Below are 25848 nucleotides of genomic sequence, written 5' to 3'. Positions count from 1 at the left end.
GATTCTGAAGTCCATGTTCTGACTCACACGGTCCTGATGCAGGTGTAATGTAAAGCATTTTGGAACTGGACAGCATTGGGGTTTGTAGCCTGCACTATAACAATGCAGAAGTCGCATCTCTTGTCTCATTCCTGGCCACCTCCACAGACAGATCCCGCCATTCCTGTCCTGTTCTGCAACAATTTGACAGGGCCATGGCTACCTGGCATCAGCAAGGAGGGAATGAAGCTGTGCAGTCTAATAAAGCCGGGTTGCTGTATCAGGCCCTGATACGGTGCACATCAGTGACACTCACAATGCTTTATTCATTGTCTGCAGGAATCCTCTTGTCACAAAACATTGGACCACCTGACAGGTCTTTCACAGTTCCCAGCCCTACCTGACCCCATTATCTGGCTTGTTGCTCCCTTAAAGAGAGTCTGAAGCGAGAATAAATCTCGCTTCAGACCTCATAAATAGCAGGGGCATGTGTGCCCCTGCTAAAACGCCGCTATAGCGCGGCTTAACGGGGGTCCCTTCACCCCCAAATGCCCCTCGATACACCGGGGGAGCGCTTCCTGGTTGGGGCAGGGCTAACCGCCGCAGCCCTGCCCCACGCGCGTCTGTCAGCGCGTATCTCCGCCTCTCCCCCGCCCCTCTCAGTCTTCCTTCACTGAGAGGGGCGGGGGAGAGGCGGCGATGCGCCGCTGACAGACGCGACTGGAGGCAGGGCTGCAGCCGTTAGCCCTGCCTCCAGGAAGAGACAGCCAGCGACTTTTTCACGACACACTTTTGCGGGGGGTGGGTTGGGGGTGAAGGGACCCCCGTTTAGCCGCGGGATAGCGGCGTTTTAGCAGGGGCACACGTGCCCCTGCTATTTATGAGCTCTGAAGCGAGATTTATTCTCGCTTCAGAGTCTCTTTAAGTGTGCAAAATTAGCCATCCGAAGCCCACTTTCCCTATATCAGCTGTACTGCTGTACTCTCTAATCCTCCCAACCCCTCAGTGCTCACATTAGCTTGTGGCAGGCTACAGTATTAGCCTTGCCTGGGTTACAGAGGAGGCAGAAGTCTGTTCTGCAGCTTCTTCCAGTTAGTTCTGCAGCATTTAGGAATACAGATATGAAGGGCTACATGTGGCTAAGCAGAGGCAGATATCACGCTGATGGGTGCTGGATGGGCTGCCTGTGTGGATGCAAATCAGGGTGATATATCAGCAAAGGTCACAGAGTAGATAAACGTGCAGCTGCCAGAGCTGAGGTGACTGAAGACAGTACAGAACATACAGCCTGCTGAGCATCTTGTGGTGAGAGAAATCAGGGATATAGCAGCCAGCCAGGCAATTTACAGTCTCTCACCTCCCTCTCTTCTCCATGCTGCAGCCACACTCAGGGAACACTGCATGGTGTATGTGTTTGCTGAGGCCTTCTGAGTCTGACCATCAGCCCCAGCAGCTCCATAAGGCTCACATAGCACAGGACAGAGCAGGGGGCGGGGTTAGAGCAGCTAGTGCCAAGTTTACTACTGCAGGGGGAAGCTAGAAACCAATAACTTATAACAGGGCAGCAGAGAATGACAGCCAGGGTAAGGCAGGATCTCAACCCCTGCTCAAATGGCTGCAGTAATTGTTGGCAATATAGTTCTGATGGTCTGGGTTATGAGGTGCAGCTGCATCGTTCTCCCACCCCTGCTTTCAGTCACAGTGGCACTGGCCCCTACCTCTTCCTGAGTCCCGCACAGTACTTCACTCCTTGCTGATGTATATTGCTTCTTCATGCTGGGCTGTAGCCTTTGAAACTTGCCGCCCCAGCCCAGCATCACTTGGGGGGCGGAGCTACCCGGACACAGCTCAGCCCAGCCCAGCGTGCAGCAGCCTCTCAGCATGAATGATTCATATGCTGAGAGGAGAAACTTTGTGCTGCAGGCTGGGATTTGTTTACCCCAGGAGTGGAGGTGGGGCCCACCGGAGATGTGGAGGCGGGGACTACCGAGCAAATCCTCGGTACTTCGGTGGGTCAGTCCGAAGCTGCAGGTGTATATGTCCCCAGTATATGTAGCCAGGTGTATATGTCCCCAGTATATGTAGCCAGGGGTATATGTGCCCAGTATATGTATGCAGGGGGATATGTGCCCAGGTAGCCAGCAGGAGGGGAGCAGCGCAGAGAAGGAAAGCTATGGGGACAGCGGGGATGGGCGGACATCTCCCTCCCCCCCATCCCTCACCTTCGTGCTCCCCTTCCTGCCTCTCCCCTCCGGCGTTTTGAAATGTCGGGCCCGGCGGCGAAAGTGGGCGGAGACTTACCTTGTTCCAGCCGCAAGGGACGCTCCGCTCTGTGTGCGGCTAGTCTGGTCTTCTAGCCGCACACAGAGCGGAGCGTCCCTTGCGACTGGAACGCGGAAAGTCTCCACCCACTTTCGCCGCCGGGCCCAACATTTCAAAACGCCGGAGGGGAGAGGCAGGAAGGGGAGCACGAAGGTGAGGGATGGGGGGGGGGGTGGAGATGTCCGCCCATCCCCGCTGTCCCCATAGCTCGCCTTCTCTGCGCTGCTCCCCTCCGCACAAGCCAGGGTGAACGGCGTCCACTCTGAAGAATAAGTGGGTGGACGCCGTTCACCCGCGTCCACGCAGGACTCGACCCCTGTAACGCTGCACGTTGTAGTGAAAGTGCAGCATGCTGTGCGTTCGTTAGACTGTTTGCACATGCTCAGTGGGGGGCGGAGAAGAGGCGGGGAGATGCCGGTACAGTAGCCGCGCACATGGCTACTTAATATGCACTGCACTGGCGGCCGCTGATTGGCCGGCGGGACCACGTGATGCGGAGTGTCTCGCTCCGCATCACGTGGTCCCGCCGGCCAATCAGCGCCACTCTGGGAGACCTTATGCGGATAGAGCCGCCTAACGTGGCTCACTCTAACGTCCTCTCCCGCACCACCATGCGTTGCGTTAGGGGCACGTTATGTGACCATAACGTCCCCTAAAACGCAACGTCTTACTGTGTAAGTAGCCTTAGGGCTTCTGCTTAGCGGCAAACACAATGATTTCGGCGGGCAATGAAAGCGACATTTAAAAGTCATCAAGCTCTGTCCAAAAGCCGCAGCAGAGCCCCTCAACTGATTCTGCGTATTGCAGACTCTAATGGGGACCTTCTCACCTCACCTCAAGACATTCTTACTAGATTTGTGTCTTTTTATTCAGGCCTATATACCAAATCCACTTCCAAGTCAAAAGACCAAATTGCTGACTACTTCAAACTGATACCCCTCCCATCCCTTGATGACTCTCAGAGGGCTTTGCTAAATGCCCCTCTCACTGTTAAAAAAAATTGAACATGCAATGTCTTCTCTTCCAACATCTAAATCCTCTGGATTAGATGGCCTATACGCAGAATTTTTCAAATCAAACGCCTCCATTTTGGCCCCCATGTTACTAAAACTTTTTGAGGCCTGGAACCCACTACAAAATGCTATCGCCAATCGCAATCGCTAGCATTTTGTATGAGCGGTTTGCAAGCGATTTCATGAGCGTTTTCAGTAGCAATTTTAAAAAGTGTATTCAATTTGCCAGCGATTGTGTAGCGATTAGCGATTAGTGTTTTTAATTCTGATTGGTCCTTTCAGTTAATGTTAATTTTGTTACAGTGTGCAGTAACTTCAAAACGCTAGCAAAATCACTCTGTGCAAGTTTTGATGAGCGATTATGCCAGCGTTTATATTCTTTACATCGCAGAAACGCTAATGCTAATCACTAACGCGAAACGCGAAGCGTTTAGGGAAATCGCTAGTGGTTTGAATTGCTCCCTAAACGCTCAGAAAATCGGTTTGAGCCCTAACTCAGTTTTAGACAGAGGTACACCCCCCCCCCCCCCCCCTCACCAACACCACCACCATGAGAGAAGCCTTAATTACATTAATTTTAAAACCTGGCAAGGACTGCTTGCAATGTGAATCCTACCGTCCCATTTCCCTCATACAACATGATGTTAAAATTCTAGCTATGCTCCTTTCCCTTAGATTAAATACAGTTGTCTCTTCACTAATTCACGTGGATCAGTCCAGTTTTATCCCTGATTGGTCCACTTCTCTAAAAATTAGAAGACTCTTCCTGGTTATACAGAACCTACATAAGACTGTTAGGACTAGGATTGTGGTGTCTCTTGAAGCCACTAAGGCAGGGGTAGGGAACCTTTTTGGCTGAGAGAGCCATAAACACGACATATTTTAAAATGAAATTCCGTGAGAGCCGTACAATATGTCACCTGTAAATGCACATAAGAGACAGCTTTTCACCAGTAAATGCACGACATGACGGACAGCCTTTCCCCAGTAAATGCACGACATGACAGACAGCCTTTCCCCAGTAAATGCACGACATGACGGACAGCCTTTCCCCAGTAAATGCACGACATGACAGACAGCCTTTCCCCAGTAAATGCACGACATGACAGACAGCTTTTCCCCAGTAAATGCACATAAGAGACAGCTTTGCACCAGTAAATGCACGACATGACAGACAGCCTTTTCCCAGTAAATGCACGACATGACAGACAGCCTTTCCCCAGTAAATGCACGTAAGAGACAGCTTTGCACCAGTAAATGCACGACATGACAGACAGCCTTTCCCCAGTAAATGCACGACATGACAGACAGCCTTTCCCCAGTAAATGCACGACATGACAGACAGCCTTTTCCCAGTAAATGCACGACATGACAGACAGCCTTTCCCCAGTAAATGCACATAAGAGACAGCTTTGCACCAGTAAATGCATGAAATGACAGACAGCGGTTCACACTTACCAGGCCAGGCAGCTTCACCGCGAAGTTCCAATTCAGGCTCGGCTGACGTAACTGGCCGCAACCCTCTCAGGCCTTCAGTCCCTGCACGCTGCGTCACCATGGGGGCAGAGCTACAGTACGTTGGCCACGGCGGCTGGAGGAGGCGGCGCTCAGCGTGTAATGTGCCGATGAAGGAGGCACACATGCAAATGTAAAGGCCGGGCATGGAGGTGCCGGCGGCGCGTTGACTTAAAAGTAAACACAGGCTCTCTGGCCGCTCCATCACACATACTTTAGCGAGCCAGAGAGCCACATTCGGAGGTGAAAAGAGCCATATATGGCTCGCGAGCCATAGGTTCCCGACCCCTGCACTAAGGTGTTCAACACAATTGAAAGGGACTACTTGCTCCTGGTGCTACAACAATTTAATATTGGCCCCAAATGTATCAGCTGGGTACAACTTCTTTATACTGACCCCTGTGCTCGCATTAGAATGAATGGATGGATCTCTGACACTTTCCCTTTGGTTAGAGGCACTAGGCAGGGATGCCCCCTTTCCCCCTTTCTTTTTGATTTAGCCCTAGAGCCCTTGACCACTTTCATCAGAAATGACCCTGAAATCCACGGTCTACATCACACTAATTGGGTAGATAAGATTAGCTTATATGCTGATGACATGCTTCTGTATCTCGCTGACCCTGGCTCCTCTCTTCAACGTGCCCTCTATGTCATCAAGGACTTCGGTCCCTATGCGAGCCTCCACACAAATTGGTCTAAATCCTCTATCCTCCCAATAGACATTTTTCCTCCTTCCCTGCCTCAGACTTTTATTCCCCTACAGTGGGTGTCAGGGATCACTTACCTTGGCATACAAATTTCCAAATACCCTCAGGACTTTCAGTCCTGAAATTGGAATCCACAGATACGTCATACCCAGGCTAAATTTCAGGCTTGGTCTAAGCTCACGATTAATGTGGCTGGCAGAGCAAACCTTTTTAAAGTGATTTTACTTCCTCGAGTTTTGTACATCTCCTGGAATGCCCCGATTTACCTGTCCTTCTTCCTATTTACTAAATTAAATACGCTTCTCACCCAATTTATTTGGAACAAGGGCAGACATCGCTTCTCCATTCAAACACTTCAATGCCCTTAAAGAGACACTGAAGTCTCAAGAAGAACATCTTTTTATTTAAAAAATGTGTTTAATATGCTAGCCCTACCTAAACCGCCACATTCCGGTCGCTGTAATCTATCGAAATTCCCCATAACTCCCACCTCCCTCTCCCCCGCAAAGTACTCGACTTTCTTGGTCGTGGATTTTGCTGCTGTTGGAGAGCTATGAGCTGCAGCTCTGCCTCCATGCCGGTCTATCAGCGATGGATCTCCGCCTCTCACCGGTCCTTTCAGTGAAGGAAGACTGAGAGGGGCGGGGGAGAGGCGGTAATCCGGGCTGACAGACGCGCTGAGAGGCAGAGCTGCGGCTCATAGCGCTGCTCGGATTGCCCCCCAGGGAGTTTGGGGGGATTTAGATAGATTACAGCGGTGGGAATGCGGCGGTTTAGGTAGGGCAAACATATTAAACACATTTTTTAAATAAAAAGATGTTTTTCTTGAGACTTCAGAGTCTCTTAAAGATCTAGGGGCCGTCATTACTGGAACTAAGAACTCCTATTATTTTAAAGACTTCCCCATTACCTTTTCTAAAACACTGAATGTTTGGGATACTGCACATAAATACATGTGCCCCGAACACCTCCTCAAATACACTTCCCATTGGAACCGGGGCATTGCAGAGTTGCGCAAACTTCCTAACGCCTGCTAATGGATAAAAAGGGGTATCCTTTACCTCCTTTACCTCCTCCAGGTTATAGACTCTGGGCGCCTTATTTCCTTTGACCAACTGGCTTTGAAACATAACCTTCCCCCTCGTATGGAATTTTCCTACATACAACTTAGCCATGCTATCAAAACCAAATACCCTATTCTGTCAGCCACACTCCTCGATTCTGACATTCTCTCCATAGTTACTGGTTCCTCCTCCAAACAACTAATATCTGCAATTTATAATTCTATAATAGTGGACGTCTCTACCCGTAAGACATAACTTAAGAAACTTGCACTTGGTGAACTATCGATGAAGATTGGGAGGACGCTCTTGATAATGTCACTAAGGTATCCCCACATGTCCCTGATAGACTTCTCACTCTTTATGTATTACATAGAGCTTACCTAACACCAGTACGTTTGTCTAAGTTTAGATGTGGTTACTCAACTTTGTGCCAGAAATGCACTTCTGCTCAAGGTACATTCTTCCACATGCTTTGGTCCTGTCCCGAGGTAAATATATACTGGCAACAAATCACGAAATTCCTACACCACAAAATGAACCCAAGATTTGTCTCCTGAACATTATCCCTCAAGGTACCTATAATAAATACACTAAGCAATTAATCCTATTTGTCCTCCAAATTGCCCCTAGAGCTTTAACCAGACATCGGATTCTTCAGTAATACCTACTAAATCTGAGTGGATTGCTTCAGTAAACAACTCTCTCCCCTACCACGAAGACATTTACTTACGTTGTGGTGCTGTTGCCAAGTATCACTTTATTTGGGACCTATGGACACAACCTGTGTGCATACTTAAGATTTTTCCCTTCTATCTCCTGATCTTTTTTACTCATTTTATGAGCTTTTATCCTAGGAGTGGGTATGGCCTGGCGGGGCCTCGGGTACTCCCCGTTGTTGTTGGGTCTGTTTGATGTTAGACTGTTCATTTTAGATGCCTTCTGCTATTCCGTATGTGGTTTATTGATACTCCTCTCTGTTTTCATCACGCTTCCACTGTATGACAAACCATTTATCCTTTTGGTATTATCCTGCCTTCAAGCAGAGATTTTCTTTTTTTATTTATGTCCTGTTTCATTTCCTTCAATAAATTGACTTACTGAGTAAAAATAAAAATAAAAAAAGCCACAGTAGAGCTCATCATCTCTTCTTGGACACTACATGTAGTGTCCGAAACAGCTGCGTTTAAGCGTTTGCTTGTCCCCCTAGGGGGCTTAACGGCAACAACAAAATGCTGGGAACTGGATCCGAACATTTTTCTGCCCAGGTAGCATAAAAGCATTTGCAACAGCTAAACAAGCCGCTGCAAGATGTCTTGCCAGCTGCCCATGTGAACCAAGCCTTATCTAATCAATAAAAGCGGTCATATAGTGCAATGCTTTTCAACCTGTGGTAAGTGTACCACCGGTGGTACTTTGTTGTTGGCCAGGTGGTACACACCAGGTTTGCCTGTGACTTTATTGCCCGCATGCCACTTGTCCTGTCCTGTCTCCACAAAGTTTGGCTCCCCCTCCCTCGCTTCTTGCAGTGCTGCTCTGCGGCATACTTCAGACCTCAGATCAGTGGGAAGAGACAGCCAGGCCAACGGTGCACTGTAATGGCGCAGATACAGAAAGTGACATCACTGCTCACTTCTTGTATTTGAAGTTTAAACGCCGTCACAGTGCGCCATTTGCCTGGCTGTCTCTTCACTGCGGCTGGCTTACCGATGATTTGCTTTTTTGCACACGCTCATTCACACATACACAAATAAGGGTCGGACGATCCAGTTGTTAGTGTGGATGCTGTATAAGTTTTGAGTTGGTCACGGATATTTTTCTACTAATAAAGAATTTTTGCATGGTTGGAGTGGCGGTTATTTTGATTTTTGCGACATATCGCAGGGCAGCATAGCAAGGAGTGAGGAAGGGGGAGCCGAACTCTGTGGTGAGCCACTGCCTAGCTCTCTGGTGGTGGGGCCAGGCTACCTATAATTAAGCGCGGGGGGGGGGGGGTAGAGGAACTTGCAAGGCTACCTATATTGGCAATACTGACAATTTGTAGGGTAGCAATCTAATTGTGGTCTTTTTCCCCACCAATGCCACCTACTTTTCCCTTTCCATATGCCCTCTTTTCTTAAAGTGTACCTGTAAGAAAAAAGTGCCCCTGGGGAGTACTTACCTCAGTGAGGGGGAGGCCTTTGTATCCTAAAGAGGTTTCTCCCTTCCTCCTCAGTAGAGGGGATCCAGTGCTGGGAGCCCCAAAGTTCTCCTTGTAGGTGTGTGCGCATGCACAGTAGCTGCTCTCCGTTCAGGCTCCAGCAGAAACAGCCAAGCCCGATCGCGTCTAATCTACTGTGAAGGCACACTGGTGGTACCTTTTAGGTGATAAAAGTGATACAGTTAGTACAAAGGTTGAAAAACCCTGCTCTAGACACACACACACACACACACACACACACATACACACACACACACACACACACACACACCACAGATAAACACACACACACACACACACACACACACACACACACACACACACACACACACGTTCTCAGCAACTATATTTGTTTTCCTTGACTGCAATGCTTGAGTTTAGGCCTTCTTTAAAGGGCAACTGAAGTGGGAAGAATACGGGGGCTGCCATTTTTATTACCTTTTAAAATATATGAGTTGACTGGCAGCGCTGCTGATCTATGTCTCTGCAGAAGTGTCTGAATCACACCAGAAACAAGCATGCAGCTAATCTTGTAAAATCTGACAATAATGTCAGAAACACCTGATCTGCATAAGCTTGTTCAGGGGCTGTGCCTAAAAGTATTAGAGGCAGAGGATCAGCACATTAGCCAGGTAACTGGCATTGCTTAAAAGGAAATAAATATGACAGCCTCCATATCCCTCTCACTTCAATTATCCTTTAACTGCTATGTTGGCTCACTGTAGTGGTTCTTTAAACAGTTGAAATTTGACAGTTGGAAAATGACAGTCTAACCACCCTGGCGTTTAGGTTTTTTTTAGTTTTTTTGCGGCGCTCGGCCGCTGGTGTTTTTTTTTAACCTTTTTTTAAAAAATCATGTAGTTAGCCTAGGGCTAGCTACATGATTGCTCCATCCCTGCGCCATCCCTCCGATCGCCGCCGGCGATCATAACCAACAGGAAATCCCGCTCTGAACGGGATTTCCTGTTAGGGCTTCCCTCGTCGCCATGGCGATGAACGGAATGATGTCATCGACGTCATGACGTCAGGGGGAGTCCCGATCCACCCCGTAGCCTGGCGGTGATTGGTCAGGCTGCGCTGAGGGTCTGGGGGGAGCGGCGGCGATCGGATACTACATGTACAACATGTAGCTAGCAAAGTTCTTTCAAATTGTAAAAAAAGACCGCTCCTAGCCGGAGCTATCCACCTGCTGACGAGCTGAGCTTGTCCATAACGCTAGGGTGGCTAAAAAAGACATTTAGAAAATGGCAGTTGAAAACAGTATAAAAATGGCAGTTGAAATTTGGCAGTTGAAAAATTACAGTTGAAAAATGGCAGCTGAAAAACAACAGTTTAAATTTGGCAGTTGAAAAACAGTTGAACTGTCATTTTTCATCTCCCATTTTCCAACTGTCATTTTCCAACTGTCGTTTTCCAACTGCCATTTTCCAACTCTTATTTTCCAACTGCCATTTTCCAACTGCCCTTTTCCAACTGTCATTTTTCAACTGCCATTTTCCAACTGCCATTTTCCAACTGTCGTTTTCCAACTGCCATTTTCCAACTGCAATTCTTCAACTGCCATTTTCCAACTGTCAAATTTCAACTGTTGCTTTTCAACTGCCATTTTCCAACTGCCATTTTCTAACTGCCATTTTCCAACTGTTAAATTTCAACTGTTGTTTTTCAACTGTCAAATTTCAACTGTCATTTTCCAACTGCCATTTCCCAACTGCCATTTTTCAACTGCCATTTTCCAACTGTCGTTTTCCAACTGCAATTCTTCAACTGCCATTTTCCAACTGTCATTTTCCAACTGTCATTTCCCAACTGCCATTTTCCAACTGCCATTTTTCAACTGCCATTTTCCAACTGTCAAATTTCAACTGTTGTTTTTCAACTGTCAAATTTCAACTGTCATTTCCCAACTGCCATTTTTCAACTGTCATTTTTCAACTGCCAAATTTCAACTGTCATTTTTCAACTGCCATTTCCCAACTGTCATTTTCCAACGGCCAATTTTCCAACTGCCATTTTTCAACTGTCATTTTACAACTGCCAAATTTCAACTGTTGTTTTTAACTGTCATTCTCCAACTGCCAAATGTTAACTGTCATTTTCCAGCTGCCACTTTCCAACTGCCAAATTTCAACTGTTGTTTTTAACTGTCATTTTTCAACTGCCATTTTTAATCTGTCATTTTTCAACTGCCAAATTTCAACTGTTGTTTTTCAACTGCCATTTTCCAACTGTCGTTTTCCAACTGCCAAATTTCATCTATTGTTTTTCAACTGCCATTTTCCAACTGTCATTTTCCAACTGCCAAATTTCAACTGTTGTTTTTAACTGTCATTTTTCAACTGCCATTTTTAATCTGTCATTTTTCAACTGCCAAATTTCAACTGTTGTTTTTCAACTGCCATTTTCCAACTGTCGTTTTCCAACTGCCAAATTTCATCTATTGTTTTTCAAATGCCATTTTCCAAGTGTAATTTTTCAACTATCCTTTTCCTATTTTATTTAATTTGCAAATACAAGCCTTGAGGTCCTCAATGTTAAATTTTGATTTGCCACCACATTTTATGTTTTGGGGGCTAGATTTGCATCACGATTTGCACAATTTAAAACTGTCAATCTCTAAAATGTCCATAACCAGATGAAACAGTCACAGGTGTCAAATATGCAACTGTGAAGAGGGAGTGGAAGAAAAAGCCTATGTTGCTCCCAGTCTAATGACCCATTTATTGGCTTCAGCTTTCATAGTGGTTCTCTTTCCAGGCTAGCACTTTGAAACCTGTCCACACATTCTCTACCTAAGGGCCTGTTCAGACTATGCGCGTTCCTAGACGTTTTCAGGGAACGTGTCTGGGTACCAAAAACGCATAGAAACGGCTCCTAATGCTTTTGAATGGGCTAGTTTACATGTATGCGTATGAGACGCATACGTTTCTCATCCGCATTGCTGCACGCAGTTCTGTGCGTCACGCATAGAAACGGACGCAATGAAAGTCTATGGACGCGTATCAAAAACGCGTACTATTGCGTTTTTAGCGTCCGTTTTCCTCTGCGGTTCCCATAATTCTTTTTTTTTTTTTTTCTTTTTTTTTCAAATACTTTTATTTATGCATAAATTTTTAAAGAACAAAAGAAGAAAAGCAATGTACTGCCACATGTGTACCATCATACATATACACCATATTGTCATCAGGCAAAAATATAACACATTATATACATGGCCTGAAAGATCCCGCATAGTCTCGGCTGATGGGGTAGCAAGTATAGGCCTACCCAGTCCTTGATATGCATCAATGTGGGGGATGGTAATAATGGAAAGGCCATTGCAGGTAAAACACTGTAAACATCCACTTGAAGTACAGTCCATGAAGATGTGTCAGGTTCCATGTGGTTGAAAATCACATCCCACTTACAGTGTGGACATTATGCGTATCCTCGAAACTTTCAGCATGACAATACCGCATGTTAAGCAGGAAAGAAGGTAGAAAAGGATATAGGGCTATGGGGTAGCTCAAGGAAGGAAAGGGAAGAAGGGAAAGGCAGGAAGATCCAACAGAAAACAAAAACAAAACAAAACAAAAAAACAAAAAAAAAACAACACAAGAACATAACATGTGGGGTCTGGTCATTGGGTATCCGACATTCCTTTTGGCTTGAGGTGCATATACTTGTCATTAATTGTTGCCTGGGGGCAGACAAAAAGGGCAAACGCTAGGCAGAGGGCTTATGGTTGTAATAAGAAACATTTAAAATCCTCTGATTCTCTGTAGAAGTTCCAGAACCTCCACGTTTTATTGTATTGCTCAGTTCTATTTTGGAGGGTCATTATCGTGTTCTCCATATCACTGATATGGCAGAGTTCTCGGTCCATTTCTTTCAAGGTAGGTATGTTGTGGGTTCCCCACTTACGGACTATAAGTAGCTTAGCTGCATTCAGAATATGCTTTACTACAGAGTTTTTATATGCTTTAATACCCCAGCTATTAAAGTGGAGAAGGAAAAACTGTGGAGAGAAGGGGACCTCTCTGTCTGTTACCTCTCTAACTAGGAGCTCAATTTTTTTCCAAAAAGGGGCAATCAAGGGGCAGTCCCATAATAGATGAAGAAGAGAGCCCACCGAGGCACATCCTCTCCAACAGCATGGATCTCTATTTGGAAAGATATTATGTAGTTTCTGTGGAGTGAGATACCATTGTGAGATAATTTTATAATTGATCTCTTGTAATTTAACCGTGAAGACTTGTGGGTGAGTATACACATCTTGGCCCTCTGAGCATTAGAAAACGTACATTCAAGCTCTCTTTCCCATCTATTAAAATATGAGAGTGAGCTAGGTGATTGATTGATCAGTATAGAATATATTGCAGATAGAGTTTTCTGAGAGGGGCCTCTTGCCCTGCACAGCACTTCAAAGGCCGATCTAGATCTAGCGCAGTTTGGAGAGATTCCCAGTGATCTGCACAGAAAGCGGAGCTGTGCCAAGCTCAACCAGTCCAGGGTGTGGACGCCTGAACTAGCTCTGAGCTCTTCGATCAGAAGCCATTTCCCTTGGCTCCATAGGTTGTCTGCAACAGTGATGCCAGCTGCTTTCCAATCTTTAAAGTGGTTGCTATGGCATCCTAACTTAAACTCAGGGTTCTCAAATAACGGTACTTCCGGGGGGGGCCAGGGCGATATATCCTCTTTGTGTCTAACTATCGAGAGTACTCTGAGAGTGTTATATATTAGATGTAGATCAACCCAATTGCGACGTGGAGAGGGAGACGACCATGGTAAGTTGGTGGGGGGATATTTGGAGATGTAGTGTTCAACCTCTACCCATTGCTTAGTTAAATGGTGCCTGTGCCAGTCTACGATTCTAGTTAGGACCGCGGCATAGTAATATTTTTTAATATCGGGAGCGGCTAACCCTCCCATTTGTTTTGGCCTATGTAGAATATGTCTTTTGAGCCTAGGGGGCTTCCCCTTCCAGATAAATTTGCCAAATAGCGTCTGGGCAGATTGTAAAAAGGAGTTAGGTATCTGAACTGGCAGAGTCTGAAAAAGGTATAGCAATCTAGGCATGATATTCATTTTTAAAATTGCAATTCTCCCCATCCAGGAGAAGTGTGGGAAGTTCCACTTAGTCAGATCAGCCTTTAGGGTCTCGAGTAAAGGGGGGAAATTCATTCGAAAAATGTCCTTTATATCTGGTGTAATCTTTGTTCCTAGATCCCATAATTCTTTTTTTCCCCCTGGGTCACGTGCGTGTGCAAAACGCAATAGAATACGCATTAGAACGCAAGAAAAACGCATGCGTTTTTCAACTTGCGTTTCTTTGATTTTAAACGCATTCTTCATACGCAGATAGTCTGAACAGGCCCTTAGTGTTTGGCTCCTCCACAATGGTGATCCTCTTTTTCTTGGGCTACTTCAAATGTATTTATGTATTGTGTATTATGGTGATTTATTGTTGCTGAGTTGTTTTGCAGATGAACTTGCACTGTTTTTTCTTGATAAAAAGGTACTTTGTTGCCTTGAAACGTTGGATTATATTAATTGCAGCATTACTTACAGATCTTTCTGTACCAATTTTTTAGAGTGCCAACCATTTACTTCTCTTTACAAAAACGTATGGCGTGTGTTGCTCTGCGTTGCAGTATTAATTGAAATTATATATCAAACTACCATTTTTAAAGGACCACTATAGTGAAAAAATAAGCAGTTTATATCTTTCAGAACCAACATGTTTTGGACTAGTCTACCTCCTCATTGGGAATTCTCAGGGTTTTCTTTGTTTTTAAAATAATTTCCTAAATGGCAGTTGCTAAGCGGAGCAGTGCTTTTCAGCGCTGCTAGATTTGGGCGCAGCCAGCGCCGCCATAGACTATAATGGGAATCTATAGCGGCACTCAGTGAGTAACGTCGGCGCCGTCAGAAGAAGGAGCTGAAGTTGCTTAAAAAACACAATAATTCGGCCTCCAGCAATCACTGGAAGCCAAATTATATCATTCCCTCACTATCCATGGCAGCCTGGAGGGGGAATAGTAATTAACACGGCCGCAGTAGGATCAGAAGTAGGATCAGCCATATAACAGCTGTATCCTACGCCCAAGTCTACCGGCGCCGTTTTCATATGTATGCATTGCTAAGTCTAAGCCAAAATAGCAAGATACCGGCCAGCCTCCCTATTCACTTGCACACTATTTTGACAGTTAGACTTAAAGAGACTCTGAAGTCTCGTTTTTCACCTCTTTTCTTCATATAATCCTGTTCTGCATGAATGCCCCAATAGATCTGCCGCATCCCCGCGGCAGATGGGTGATTTATTACTGTATTTACAGCCCTGCAAACCTCTGGAGCTTCTCTTCCTGGAGAGGCAGAGCTGTCAGCTGTAGCTCTGCCTCTCCGCAGTCAATCTCTGCTGATCGCCGCCTCTCCCCACCCCTCTCAGTCTTCTTTCACTGAGTGGGGCGGGGAGGAGGCGGAGATCCGTGGAGATTGATTGCGGAGAGGCTGAGCTACAGCTCAAAGCTCAGCCTCTACAGGAAGAGAAGCTCTGCATGTCAGGGCAGCATAATCTACGACCTGCAAAGTCGTAGAACTTTGCTGGTCAATTACACACCAATAAATCACCCATCTGCCACGGGAATGCGGCGATTCAAGTGGGGCATTCATGCTTAACAGGAATTTATGAAGAAAAGAGGTAAAAAACGAGACTTCAGAGTCTCTTTAACTACAGTGACCAGACGTCCCGCTTTAGCCGGGACGCGTCCCGGATTCGGGGTCCCCTGTCCCAGGCTGCGCTATGTCCCAAGAAACGTCCCGCTTTTAGCCGCTGGACATCCCGGCCTCGGGACTCTGGTCACCGTACATTGCATTAACTGGCCGCGGTGTATAATAGACACAGCTTCAGTTCATAGCCCGCAGCCCCGCTCCATCCTGCATAGTCTTCCGGCAGGCAGAACAGGGCTACGGGAAGATGGCGTCCGAAGCCCTGTACTGGAGACTATTTGTGTCTCCAGTACAGGGCTTCGGGCGCCATCTTCCCATAGCCTTGTTATTCCATTCAGCGCCGGAGATTGGAGGAGCAAGATCTCCGGGGGAGCTGCGCGCCAGAGGCCGGCCAGGAGAGGAGACTTCTGTCAGGTGAGTAAATTATTTTTTTTGCAGGTGAAATTTCCTGCTGAAATGTTGCTCAAATTGCATTTGTTTTCTGCTGAAATGTTGCCCAAATTGCGTTTGTTTTCTGCTGAAATGTTGTCCAAATTGCATTTGTTTTTTGCTGAAATGTCGCCCAAATTGTATTTGTTTTTTGCTGAAATGTTGCCCAAATTGCGTTTGTTTTCTGCTGAAATGTTGCCCACACTGCGTTTATTTTCTGGTGTCTGGGGTAACTGTTGCTGCATTTATTATTTAATGGACATAGTTGGCTATATTTGCTGCTTTGGGGTTACGGTTATGCTCCGCCCATACAATGTCATGGCCACACCTTTTTTTGGCGCACCTCCCCCCCCCTCCCCAGACCAGGGCTTTGCACCTGTGGTACACGTATCACCGGTGGTACTTTGCTGTTGGCCAGGTGGTACACACCAGGTTTGCCTGCCACTTTTTTGTACACCTGCCACTTGTCTTGGTCCTGTCGTGCCTCCACAAAGTTTGGCTCCCCCTCCCTCTCTCCTTGCTGTGCTTCTCTGCGGCATACTTCAGACCTCAGATCAGTGGGAAGAGACAGCCAGGCCAACGGTGCACAGTAATGGCGCAAATACAGAAAGTGACATCACTGCTCACTTCTTGTATTTGAAGTATACACGCTGTCACCATGCACCGTTTGCCTGGCTGTCTCTTCACTTCGGCTGGCTTACCGATGATCTGAGGTGTGAACTATTTCGCAGGACAGCACAGCAAGGAGTGAGCAAGGGGGGAGCCGAACTTTGTGGTAAGTCACTGCCCAGCTCTCAGCTCTCTGGTGGTGGAGCCAGGCTACCTATAATTAAGCGGGGGTGGGGAGGAACTTGCAAGGCTACCTATATTGGCAATCTACCTCCACTGACAGTCTGTAGGCTAGCAATCTAATTGTAGTCTTTTTCCTCACTAATGCCTCCTACTTTTCCCATCCCATATGCTCTCTTTTCTTAAAGTGTACCTGTAAGAAAAAAGTTCTCCTGGGGGGTACTTACCTCATGGCGGGGAAGGCCTTTATATCTTAAAGAGGTTTCCCCTTTCCTCTTCAGTAGATGGGATCCAGCGCTGGGAGCCCAAAGTTCTCTTCTTCTGTGTGTGCGCAAGTGCAGTAGCTGCTCTCCGTTCCGTCTCCAGCAGAAACAGTCAAGCCCGATCGCGTCTAATCTACAACGCAGAACACTAGTGGTTCTTGGAAATTTGCAGGCGATAAAAGTGGTACAATTAGTGAAAAGGTTGAAAAACCCTGATATAGTGGTGGATGGGGTAAGTAATTTGGATCCATCTTTGGGTACCCTCAATAAACATCTTGACAGATTATTCCCTATTGTTTCAGCAACCTTTCCAACGGTTTTCAGTAACCTAAGTGTGGGCTGCAGACTTACCGGTATATAATGTAACGGCAGCCAGTTTTTCATGAACCCTGACCAAGTGTGTCAGATCACTTATGTTGTGCTCAGTTTTGGAAAACCATAATAAATCGAGCCATGGTACATCTGTACGAATGTTGTACAGTTTATGATGTGAAAGTAAAATCCTTGCATTGAGATCATAGGCTTTCCTGCAGAATGATGACCTGCAGTTTACATATAGGCGTGCATATATGGCTTAAATAGCTTAAAGGAAGGGCACTTCCTCCATCCCATGTCTCAGGGTAGTGAAGGGTGAGCTCAGGGCGTGTACTGAGAAGACTGGAAAGATAAGAACTGGTGCTAAAGGTTGCTGATACAGTTCTGTTACACTGTCTTCAGTGAGGGAAGACATCCTGAGAGTTGTAGGTTAGTTGAGACTCCTCCTTATCGTGCCTGCAATGGCTGCAATGAGCTATAGGACCTTTCTGCTACTCCTCTTCACCCTGAAAGCTTTTATCCCACCTGGAGAAGCACAGTGGCTGATATTTGGTCCCAACAAACCAAAGGAGACGGAGCCCACCACCAGTGCACCGAAATCCACTGATCTACCTGATGATACAGGTACATGATAAGATTACAGACCGTTACTGATTGCTTTCTCTTATTTCATAACTGTGTGCAGTACCCACATAAACCAGACATCAGCTTTCATTGGAATTTTCTCTAAGGCTGATTTCCGATTGGGTTATTCTTTATATTTCCAACCAAATCTGGTTGCTCACTGTACAAAGCTTTTATTGCTGACTAAAAGCAAAAAAAAAAAAACATTCACTTCCCTTTAAGGATCAGTCGAGATTTGCATGTTCTTTTTTTTTGCTCATCACAAGCGTTAAGTCTGAGCTATACTATAAAGTTAGAAGGTGGAACTTAACTCTTGATTAACTTTTGAAAGATATTTATACTAATTTAGAGATATTTTTTAAAATGTACAATATAAATAAGTAATTTGATCTAGTGAAAACAAAATGTTTATAGGCTTTATGTATATGCTTGGGTGTTGAATTGCCCACCAAAGTCATAAATATCTTTACGACTCTTGTGATAGCATCTCTGCTCTGTGTTTTTGATCTTGAGTTTAACCATTGCTGGAAGTTTTATTTATGTTTCATATGATTATGTTTCATATCATATTTATGTTTCAAATGAAAAATAGCAGTGAGAAGCCCATTTAGGCAGCAGGCAGGAGAAGTAAAACTCCTAATTAGAGTTAGCGCACTAGCTACTACAGAAGAGACCTCAGACTACTGAGCTCCCTAGTGATGCAAGAAGGTAGTTGGTGATAGAAACTGACAATGACTGTACTGACAATGACTGTACTGCTTTGAACAGATTCCTGTATTGAACTGAGAGACACCTAAACCCCAAACTGAACAACTGAAATTCCAATAGCAATCACAACAAGTGTAAATAAAGTGTACAGATGCAAAGAGGTGGATAGAATACTATGCATGGGGCAGGTACATTTGTAACTGCAACTACAACTTGCTTGTTGGATCAGATAAGAAAAAGAGGGCTAGCAAGAAGCTTGGATAAAATCCAAGAATTTCAAGCAGAGTTTTCAGCTGCCTGGATTAGGTAGAGGAAAGCTTTTAATCAAGTACCATTAGTAAACACCTATTTTCAGGATATTGTGGTGGATTCACATATTTGGATCCATTGCAGGGCTTTCCACTGCCACCGATTGCTTCTGCTAGAGGTAGAGGAAACAAAATCATCTTGCAATCATTTTATATCAGCATTATGGCCTAGGTGTAGCATCCACAAAAGCTTTGGTATTAATGACGTTATAAACGACAAGTATTTGCTTGTTTGTTTTTCTGTATTTCATTGTACTAGCAGCACTGTTCACTCTGTCTTTCAAATTCACGCTGTACCTCTTTAGTTTCAGAAATTGTTGATGATTATGATGATGATGAATTTGGTGAGGAAGGGGACAATGTTAACATGAAACCTGACACAACTTCCAGTCTCCCAGGAACTACTACAGAGTTTCCAAAGGATATTAGAGAAACAAAAGCTCCAACTGACCACCCTACTACCCTTAAAAAGACAACTCCGCCCAGAGAAATGACTACCGTGAGGAGGAGCACAGCACGTGCTACTAAAAGTTTTGAACTTGAACTTCTAGAAGAAGAAGATGACCTTTTAAATAAACTAGAGCAGGAGGTAGAAGAGGAGAAAGATGTACTAGAAGAAAAACACCATCCCATTCCTTCTGCACAACCACAAGAAACAGAATTCAAAGAAACAACAGCCCGGCCCACCACTCAGAAAAGGGTTACGACTGCAATGACATCTACGTCTCACGATAACGGCCATAGTAGGATGAAGGTAATGTTCTATAAACTCAGGCAAATATAAACAAAACAAATACCAATAATTGTCTCAAAAGATCATTCGTCCCTGGCCGCCCACTTCACATAACTGGTTTTACTAGTCCCATAAGCTGAAACTTTTGATGTAAACCTTTACTTAAGGCATACTTTAAATAAATGTGACATTGTATGCATATTGCAGTAAGAGACATTCTTAGCAAAAGGGCCCCAATTTGCTTAACTTTTTCTCCTGAGTTTTCAGGAAATGTGGCGCAAGGTGAAGCTGAAAAATGGCTCACCCAGCTCCTGCAAGAGTCACGGCAACGTTAAAGTGGACCCAAATTAAAAATACAAGATTTCAGAAATAAAATCTATTTTCTAAATTATAATAATAAATAGCAGCCTTTTTTCAGCTGCATGATGACAAATATAAAATATTTTACATTTATTGGAGGAGCCCCTCCCTTCCTTTCATATTGCCGGGACAGAATCCGGCAAACTGGTGGAGTAGATGGTGTCCAGCAAAGGAGGAATTGCTAATGGCTGCCTCCTGTATAACCCTAGTTGTGAAAAGAGTGAAAAGCATGAAAAGGGTGAAAAGCATGCACTGAAATGCTCATAGTCTTGAAGAAGTGTTTAATTATCTTTGTACTGTATGTGTCAGAGTGGTGCAACTAAATATTTTGAATTAAAAAAAATGTTTGGTTTGGGTCCGCTTTAATTACTGTCACCCCTCCAGGCCGCCATGAACTGTGGAGTATAATGCAATTTGGCTGCCAGGTATTGCTGGCGGACGGATTATGCTGCTTTTATCGTAATTTATGTTCCGTCTCTTCTTGACAGCGCCCAGATTACTGAGTACCCACTAAGCCATAATTCACATTATGGGCTATGGCGGCGTGTGGTACGGCCAAATTTCCAGCACCGGTTTTTGTCTCAGTGATTCTCATGCTTTGAGTACACAACACTGGTAGTGTTAGTAATCAGAGCCAGGCCGGGCAGAAGCAAGAGAGGCTCCAGCCTTAGGGGGCAGTGTAGGAGGAGGCGCACAACTCACTCAACTATCATTCCCCTATTGTGTTTGAAGTAGAGACAAATAAGAAAAGGGGACACATGGCAGTGACTGCAAGCCAGATTAAGGTGTTGGGGGGGGGGGGGGGGGGGGCTGGGGCACCTCTTAATCTGATAGCAATCAGTGTGTGACGGCTGGGGTGGGCGGGATGGAGGGACACACTTTGGTGTCTCAGCCTTGGGTGCTGGAGGACCTTGTCCCGGCTCTGTTAGAAATACTAATTGTTCCCCTTAACATAAATCTCCTTCCTGCCTGACCTTATCCTCCCCCTAATATCTACCTCTTTCTGACACTTAAAGAGGAACTCCAGTGAAAATAACATAATGAAAAACATGCTTAATTTTTACAATAATTATTTATAAATGATTTAGTCAGTGTTTGCCCATTGTAAAATCTTTCCTCTCCCTGATTTACATTCTGACATCTATCACATGAGGACATCTTTACTGCTGGCAGGTGATGTCTGTGGAAAGAGATGATGCAGTTTTGGCATTTGGAAACAGCTGTTATTTCCCGCAATGCAGCAAAGCTCATAGACAGGAAACTGTCATTACCATGGTCCTGACATCACACTGTGGGAGGGGTATCAGCACAATATCAGCCATAGAGAGCCCCCCATTTGAGAAAAGGTAAAGATTTCTCATGGGAAAGAGGATATCAGCTACTGATTGGGATGAAGTTCAATCCTTGGTTACAGTTTCTCTTTAAGGCAGGTGACACACTTGTCTTTCGGTTTTCTGCGCGTGTTTTTCTGCATGCTTTTCTGCACATTCTGTATGGAGAAAAACATGCATTTTTTCTCAGCAACTAAAGTTATTGATAGAGAAATCTGACAAAATGTGCAGAATTACAGGGTCTTTTTTTTCTATGCATGAAAAACGCATTAGAGAGACTCTGAAGCAAGAATAAATCTCGCTTCAGAGCTCATAGTTAGCAGGGGCACGTGTGCCCCTGCTAAACCGCCGCTAAACGGGGGTCCCTTCACCCCCAAACCCACCCCCGCAATAGTTGGTCGTAGAGTTGGTCGTTCGTCGAGGCAGGGCTAACGGCTGAAGCCCTGCCTCCAGTCGCGTCTATCAGCGGCGCATCGCCGCCTCTCCCCCGCCCCTCTCAGTGAAGGAAAACTGAGAGGGGCAGGGGAGAGGTGGAGATACGCGCTGACAGACGCGCGTGTGGCAGGGCTGCGGCGGTTAGCCCTGCCCCAACCAGGAAGCGCTCCCCCGCTGCACCGAGGGGATTTGGGGGTGAAGGGACCCCCGTTAAGCCGCGGGATAGCGGCGTTTTAGCAGGGGCACACATGCCCCTGCTATCTATGAGGTCTGAAGCGAGATTTATTCTCGCTTCAGACTCTCTTTAAGTGTGAACTAGCTTATTGATTAACATGAGTTCTCAGTTTAAATTAGTTTTTCTGTGCAGAAAACGCGCATGAAAACAGACAAGTGTAACCCCTGCCTAACTCTAACCGCTATCTGATGCCTAGCCCTACCCTGACCTTTGAACTACTGTTAACCTCTTTATAACATCTAACCCTAATGCTAGGTACACACCATACAATTTTCTGGCAGATTTATCTGCCAGATCGATTATTTCCAACATGTGCAATCTGAATTTCGATACATCTGTAGATTTTCCGATCGTTTTTTAAATTGTTTTTGGATCATTTTGTTTTCGATTGATTTTTATTAGTTCTATGAAAATCGATCCAAAAAACGATCGAAAAAACAATTCAAAAAGATCTGATAATTGAATTAAATTCAGATCAGACATGTTGGAAATAATCGATCTGGCAGGTAAATCTGCCAGAAAATTGTATGGTGTGTACCTAGCATAATTCCCTGAGGATTTAACATCTGAGAAAAATGTCCCCCTAGCCCTTAAAGCGGAACTGTAAATTCCTGTAAAAAAAACTGTTTCACTTACCTGGGGCTTCCCCAAGCCCCCAGCAGCCATCCTGTCCCACCCTGGTCCTGCACGAGCCTCCGTTCTCCCGCACCAGCTACATTCGTTAGGACCGACGCAGGAAAGGACTGCTGCTGGGGGCTTGGGGAAGCCCCAGGTAAGTGAAACTGTTTTTTTTTTTAACAGGAATTTACAGTTCCGCTTTAACTGCTGTAACCTTCCAAGTCTTTACCTAACTCTAACAATCATAGAAAATCATCAGAATTTCAGCTACATAGTAACCAAATATATGAACCGAATCCACCACTGTGCACTGGTAAATAAAGCAGCAAGTGTCTACAACAAGGGTAGGGAACCTATGGCTCGGGAGCCAGATGTGGTTCTTTTGATGGCTACACCTGGCTCACATACAAATCAGTAGGGGTTGAGTCACTAAGCTACACTGCTCAAGCAGCGCAGCTTAGTGTGGCAGTGCAAGTAAAATTTTCAAAGTAGGCATGCTACTGCTGTAGCATGTACTACTAACTTACTCCTTCTCACCCCAAAACTAACAACCGCTCCAATTGTCCCACCTTGGACCCTGTCAGGTCCAGTGACTTTGTAGAACGAGATCCCCGCACTTTGATTGGCCCAATGGGCTGCCTGTCACTTGACAGGCAGCCTATTTTGGACAAAGTGTGGAGATCTCGTATTGTATGGCTCTCACAGAATTACATTTTAAAATATGTGGCGTTTATGGCTCTTTCAGAAAAAAAGGTTCCTGACCCCTGGTTTACAATGATTATAGATCAACAGTCACCTGAGTTAACCATCAGGAGTAGTTTGGGGTGACATGAATTTAAAATGCGTACATAGCTTTATTTTGGGAATTTTTAGGTAGCTGGAAAAGATAATTTTTAAAATGTACAAGAAGTATTGTGGAGAACTGATATAGGTTTATGGCTATTTTTATAATGAAAGTGGAATTTCCCTTTAAGGTCTGCTTTCCAAGGCAATGTTCTCACACCAGGCTCACTACTGAACCTTTGTATTTTACTACACATTCTGAGGAGCCTATTGAGGCCGGGCGGGGAGAGAAAAAAAGCTACATTATTATTATGAGGCCACCTGTGTCACTAAACCCAGCCCTGACTGATACATATTTCTGCAGTGACACTATTCTGAGAAATGATTACCAGAAATAAACAGAGAGCAAAGTCTTCAGATAAGCTGAGAGCCCACTCCTTCTTTGTAAAGCTATGGTAACACAATCATTCTTCCTTCATTCATACTCTGTAGTTACACAGATTTAAGCCGTGGGTTTAAACAGTCTCGAGGGAACTGTTGTTAGTTTGTGTTCATTGGGAACGATTACTTAATGCCTGCTAACAGTGGCGTAGCTAAGGAGCTGTGGGCCCTGATGCAAGTTTTACAATGGGGCCCGCCCAAGCACTCTATACATAACAATTGATACGGCGCACCAAAATCTGCCAATGGCAACTACAGTGTTAGAGGTGCAAGAAAGGGAATGGGGAGCAGTTTGTTAATGATTACCACTATTCAAAGCGTCTATAGAAATGATTATTATGAGCACAGGACCAATAGAGAGCGAATACTGCAGTTGAGGGAGCGCCCTTTGGGGCCTCTCTGGACCAAGGGCTCCGATGCGGTCGCAACCTCTGCAACCTCTGCAACCCATATTGCTACACCCCTGCCTGCTAGTAAACACTCATATAATCATGTTACTGTAAATTATAACTATTATTTCTGGAAAGTAACATTCTAAATTGACCCCCCCCCCCCCCTGAAAAAAAGGTGTGCTTGCTTGCAGCCGTGTACCTGTCTATACCTCTGGCGCTTCTAGCTTTCTCTTTCTTAAAATTGATTACAGTCTTATAAACTAAAAGTTTTGGTGCCTCATATAGACATATAGGGCCATATGCAATTCACTTTTTCACCTGAGTTTTCTCCTATGAGAAAAAAATTCATATTTGATTTAAAATAACATTTTAGCACTTAGCAATGGAAAAAGTATCAAAAAGTAGGTAAAAAGTACTATCAAAATTATTTTGAGCAATGTTTTGCTTGCTGATGGTTTAAAAGTCATTTTATTGACAAGATTCAAAATATCACCTAGGAGAAAACTCAGGAGAAAAAGTTAATTGCATATGGCCCATAGACACATAGGGTGTATGCATTAAACTGCAATAACCAAAATAAGATGTGTAAAATCTTATCACAATGAGCAGAGCGGAATGCAATACATTACGGGGCGTTGCTAGGATTCCAAAAGATCTGGGGCACCAAGGAGAAAGGCAAAGTGCAACGAGCAGGGAAAATGGGCATGGCCATGACATAGGTGCCAGAAAATGGGTGTGGCCATGGTGTAGGCGTAGCCAACTGTATTGTAACTGTGTATCTCAAAAGGGCTTTGAGCTTTTTCCCAAAAAAACACACAACAATGCAGCATTTCCCCCATGATGTGGCGGTCTCACATCACGGATGTGTAGATGATAAATGTGCAAAAACTGTGTGATACTATCATGTCAGTATGACCAAATGTGAGGAATGCCATGAAGATTGAATGCAGTTCTGAAAGCAAAAAGGGGTCCAAATCAGTACTAGCGAGATGTAACTAATAAAGCAAATACCACAACACATATAAAATGCAGACACTATTACCCCAGATGTCAAATGCAGAAACGATTACCCCAAATGTCAAATGCAGAAACCATTTCCACACATGTGAAATGCAGAAACAATCCCAAATGTCAAGTGCAGAATCCATTGCCACAGGCCAAAAGTAGAAACTGTTATGCCACATACTGCAAATGCAGAAACCCATATGGTATACAGTAGTGTCGGCCTCTGCTCAATATCCAATTTGTAGTATATCACCTCTCATGACTCATGACTGATACATGTAAACATGCTGAGGCTAGCTTAGACCCACCACCACCTGTTTAGATAAACATGCCTTCATTAAATGTATACAGGGCAGACTGTTAGGGCCTCTTGCACACTGCACGCGATTCCGATTCAGATTCCGCTTTTTAATCAGTTTTTACATCAGATTCAGATTCCGATTTGCAGTGTGCAGGGAGCAAACTGCAAATCAGAATCTGAATCGGATGTAAAAACTGATTAAAAAGCGGAATCTGAATCTGAATCGCTTGCAGTAAGAAGCAAGAGACAAATATCCCACACCATGGGGCTGGC

At 44.9% G+C, this 25848-nt stretch overlaps 1 protein-coding gene across 1 annotated transcript in view; it reads left to right on the top strand.

Moving 5' to 3' along the window:
- Nucleotides 1–25848, top strand: part of LOC137540958 (collagen alpha-1(XVIII) chain-like) — a 93007-nt gene that overhangs the window by 5550 nt on the left and 61609 nt on the right. Inside the window, exon 2 of the mRNA XM_068262131.1 lies at nt 19247–19695. Coding sequence (XP_068118232.1) covers nt 19309–19695 — 387 coding nt within the window. The 5' untranslated portion in view covers nt 19247–19308. The remainder of the gene's footprint in view (nt 1–19246; nt 19696–25848) is intronic.

Source organism: Hyperolius riggenbachi, chromosome 12 (genome assembly GCF_040937935.1).
Source record: "Hyperolius riggenbachi isolate aHypRig1 chromosome 12, aHypRig1.pri, whole genome shotgun sequence".
Taxonomy (NCBI): domain Eukaryota; kingdom Metazoa; phylum Chordata; class Amphibia; order Anura; family Hyperoliidae; genus Hyperolius; species Hyperolius riggenbachi.
This window is presented reverse-complemented; position numbering and strand designations above follow the sequence as displayed.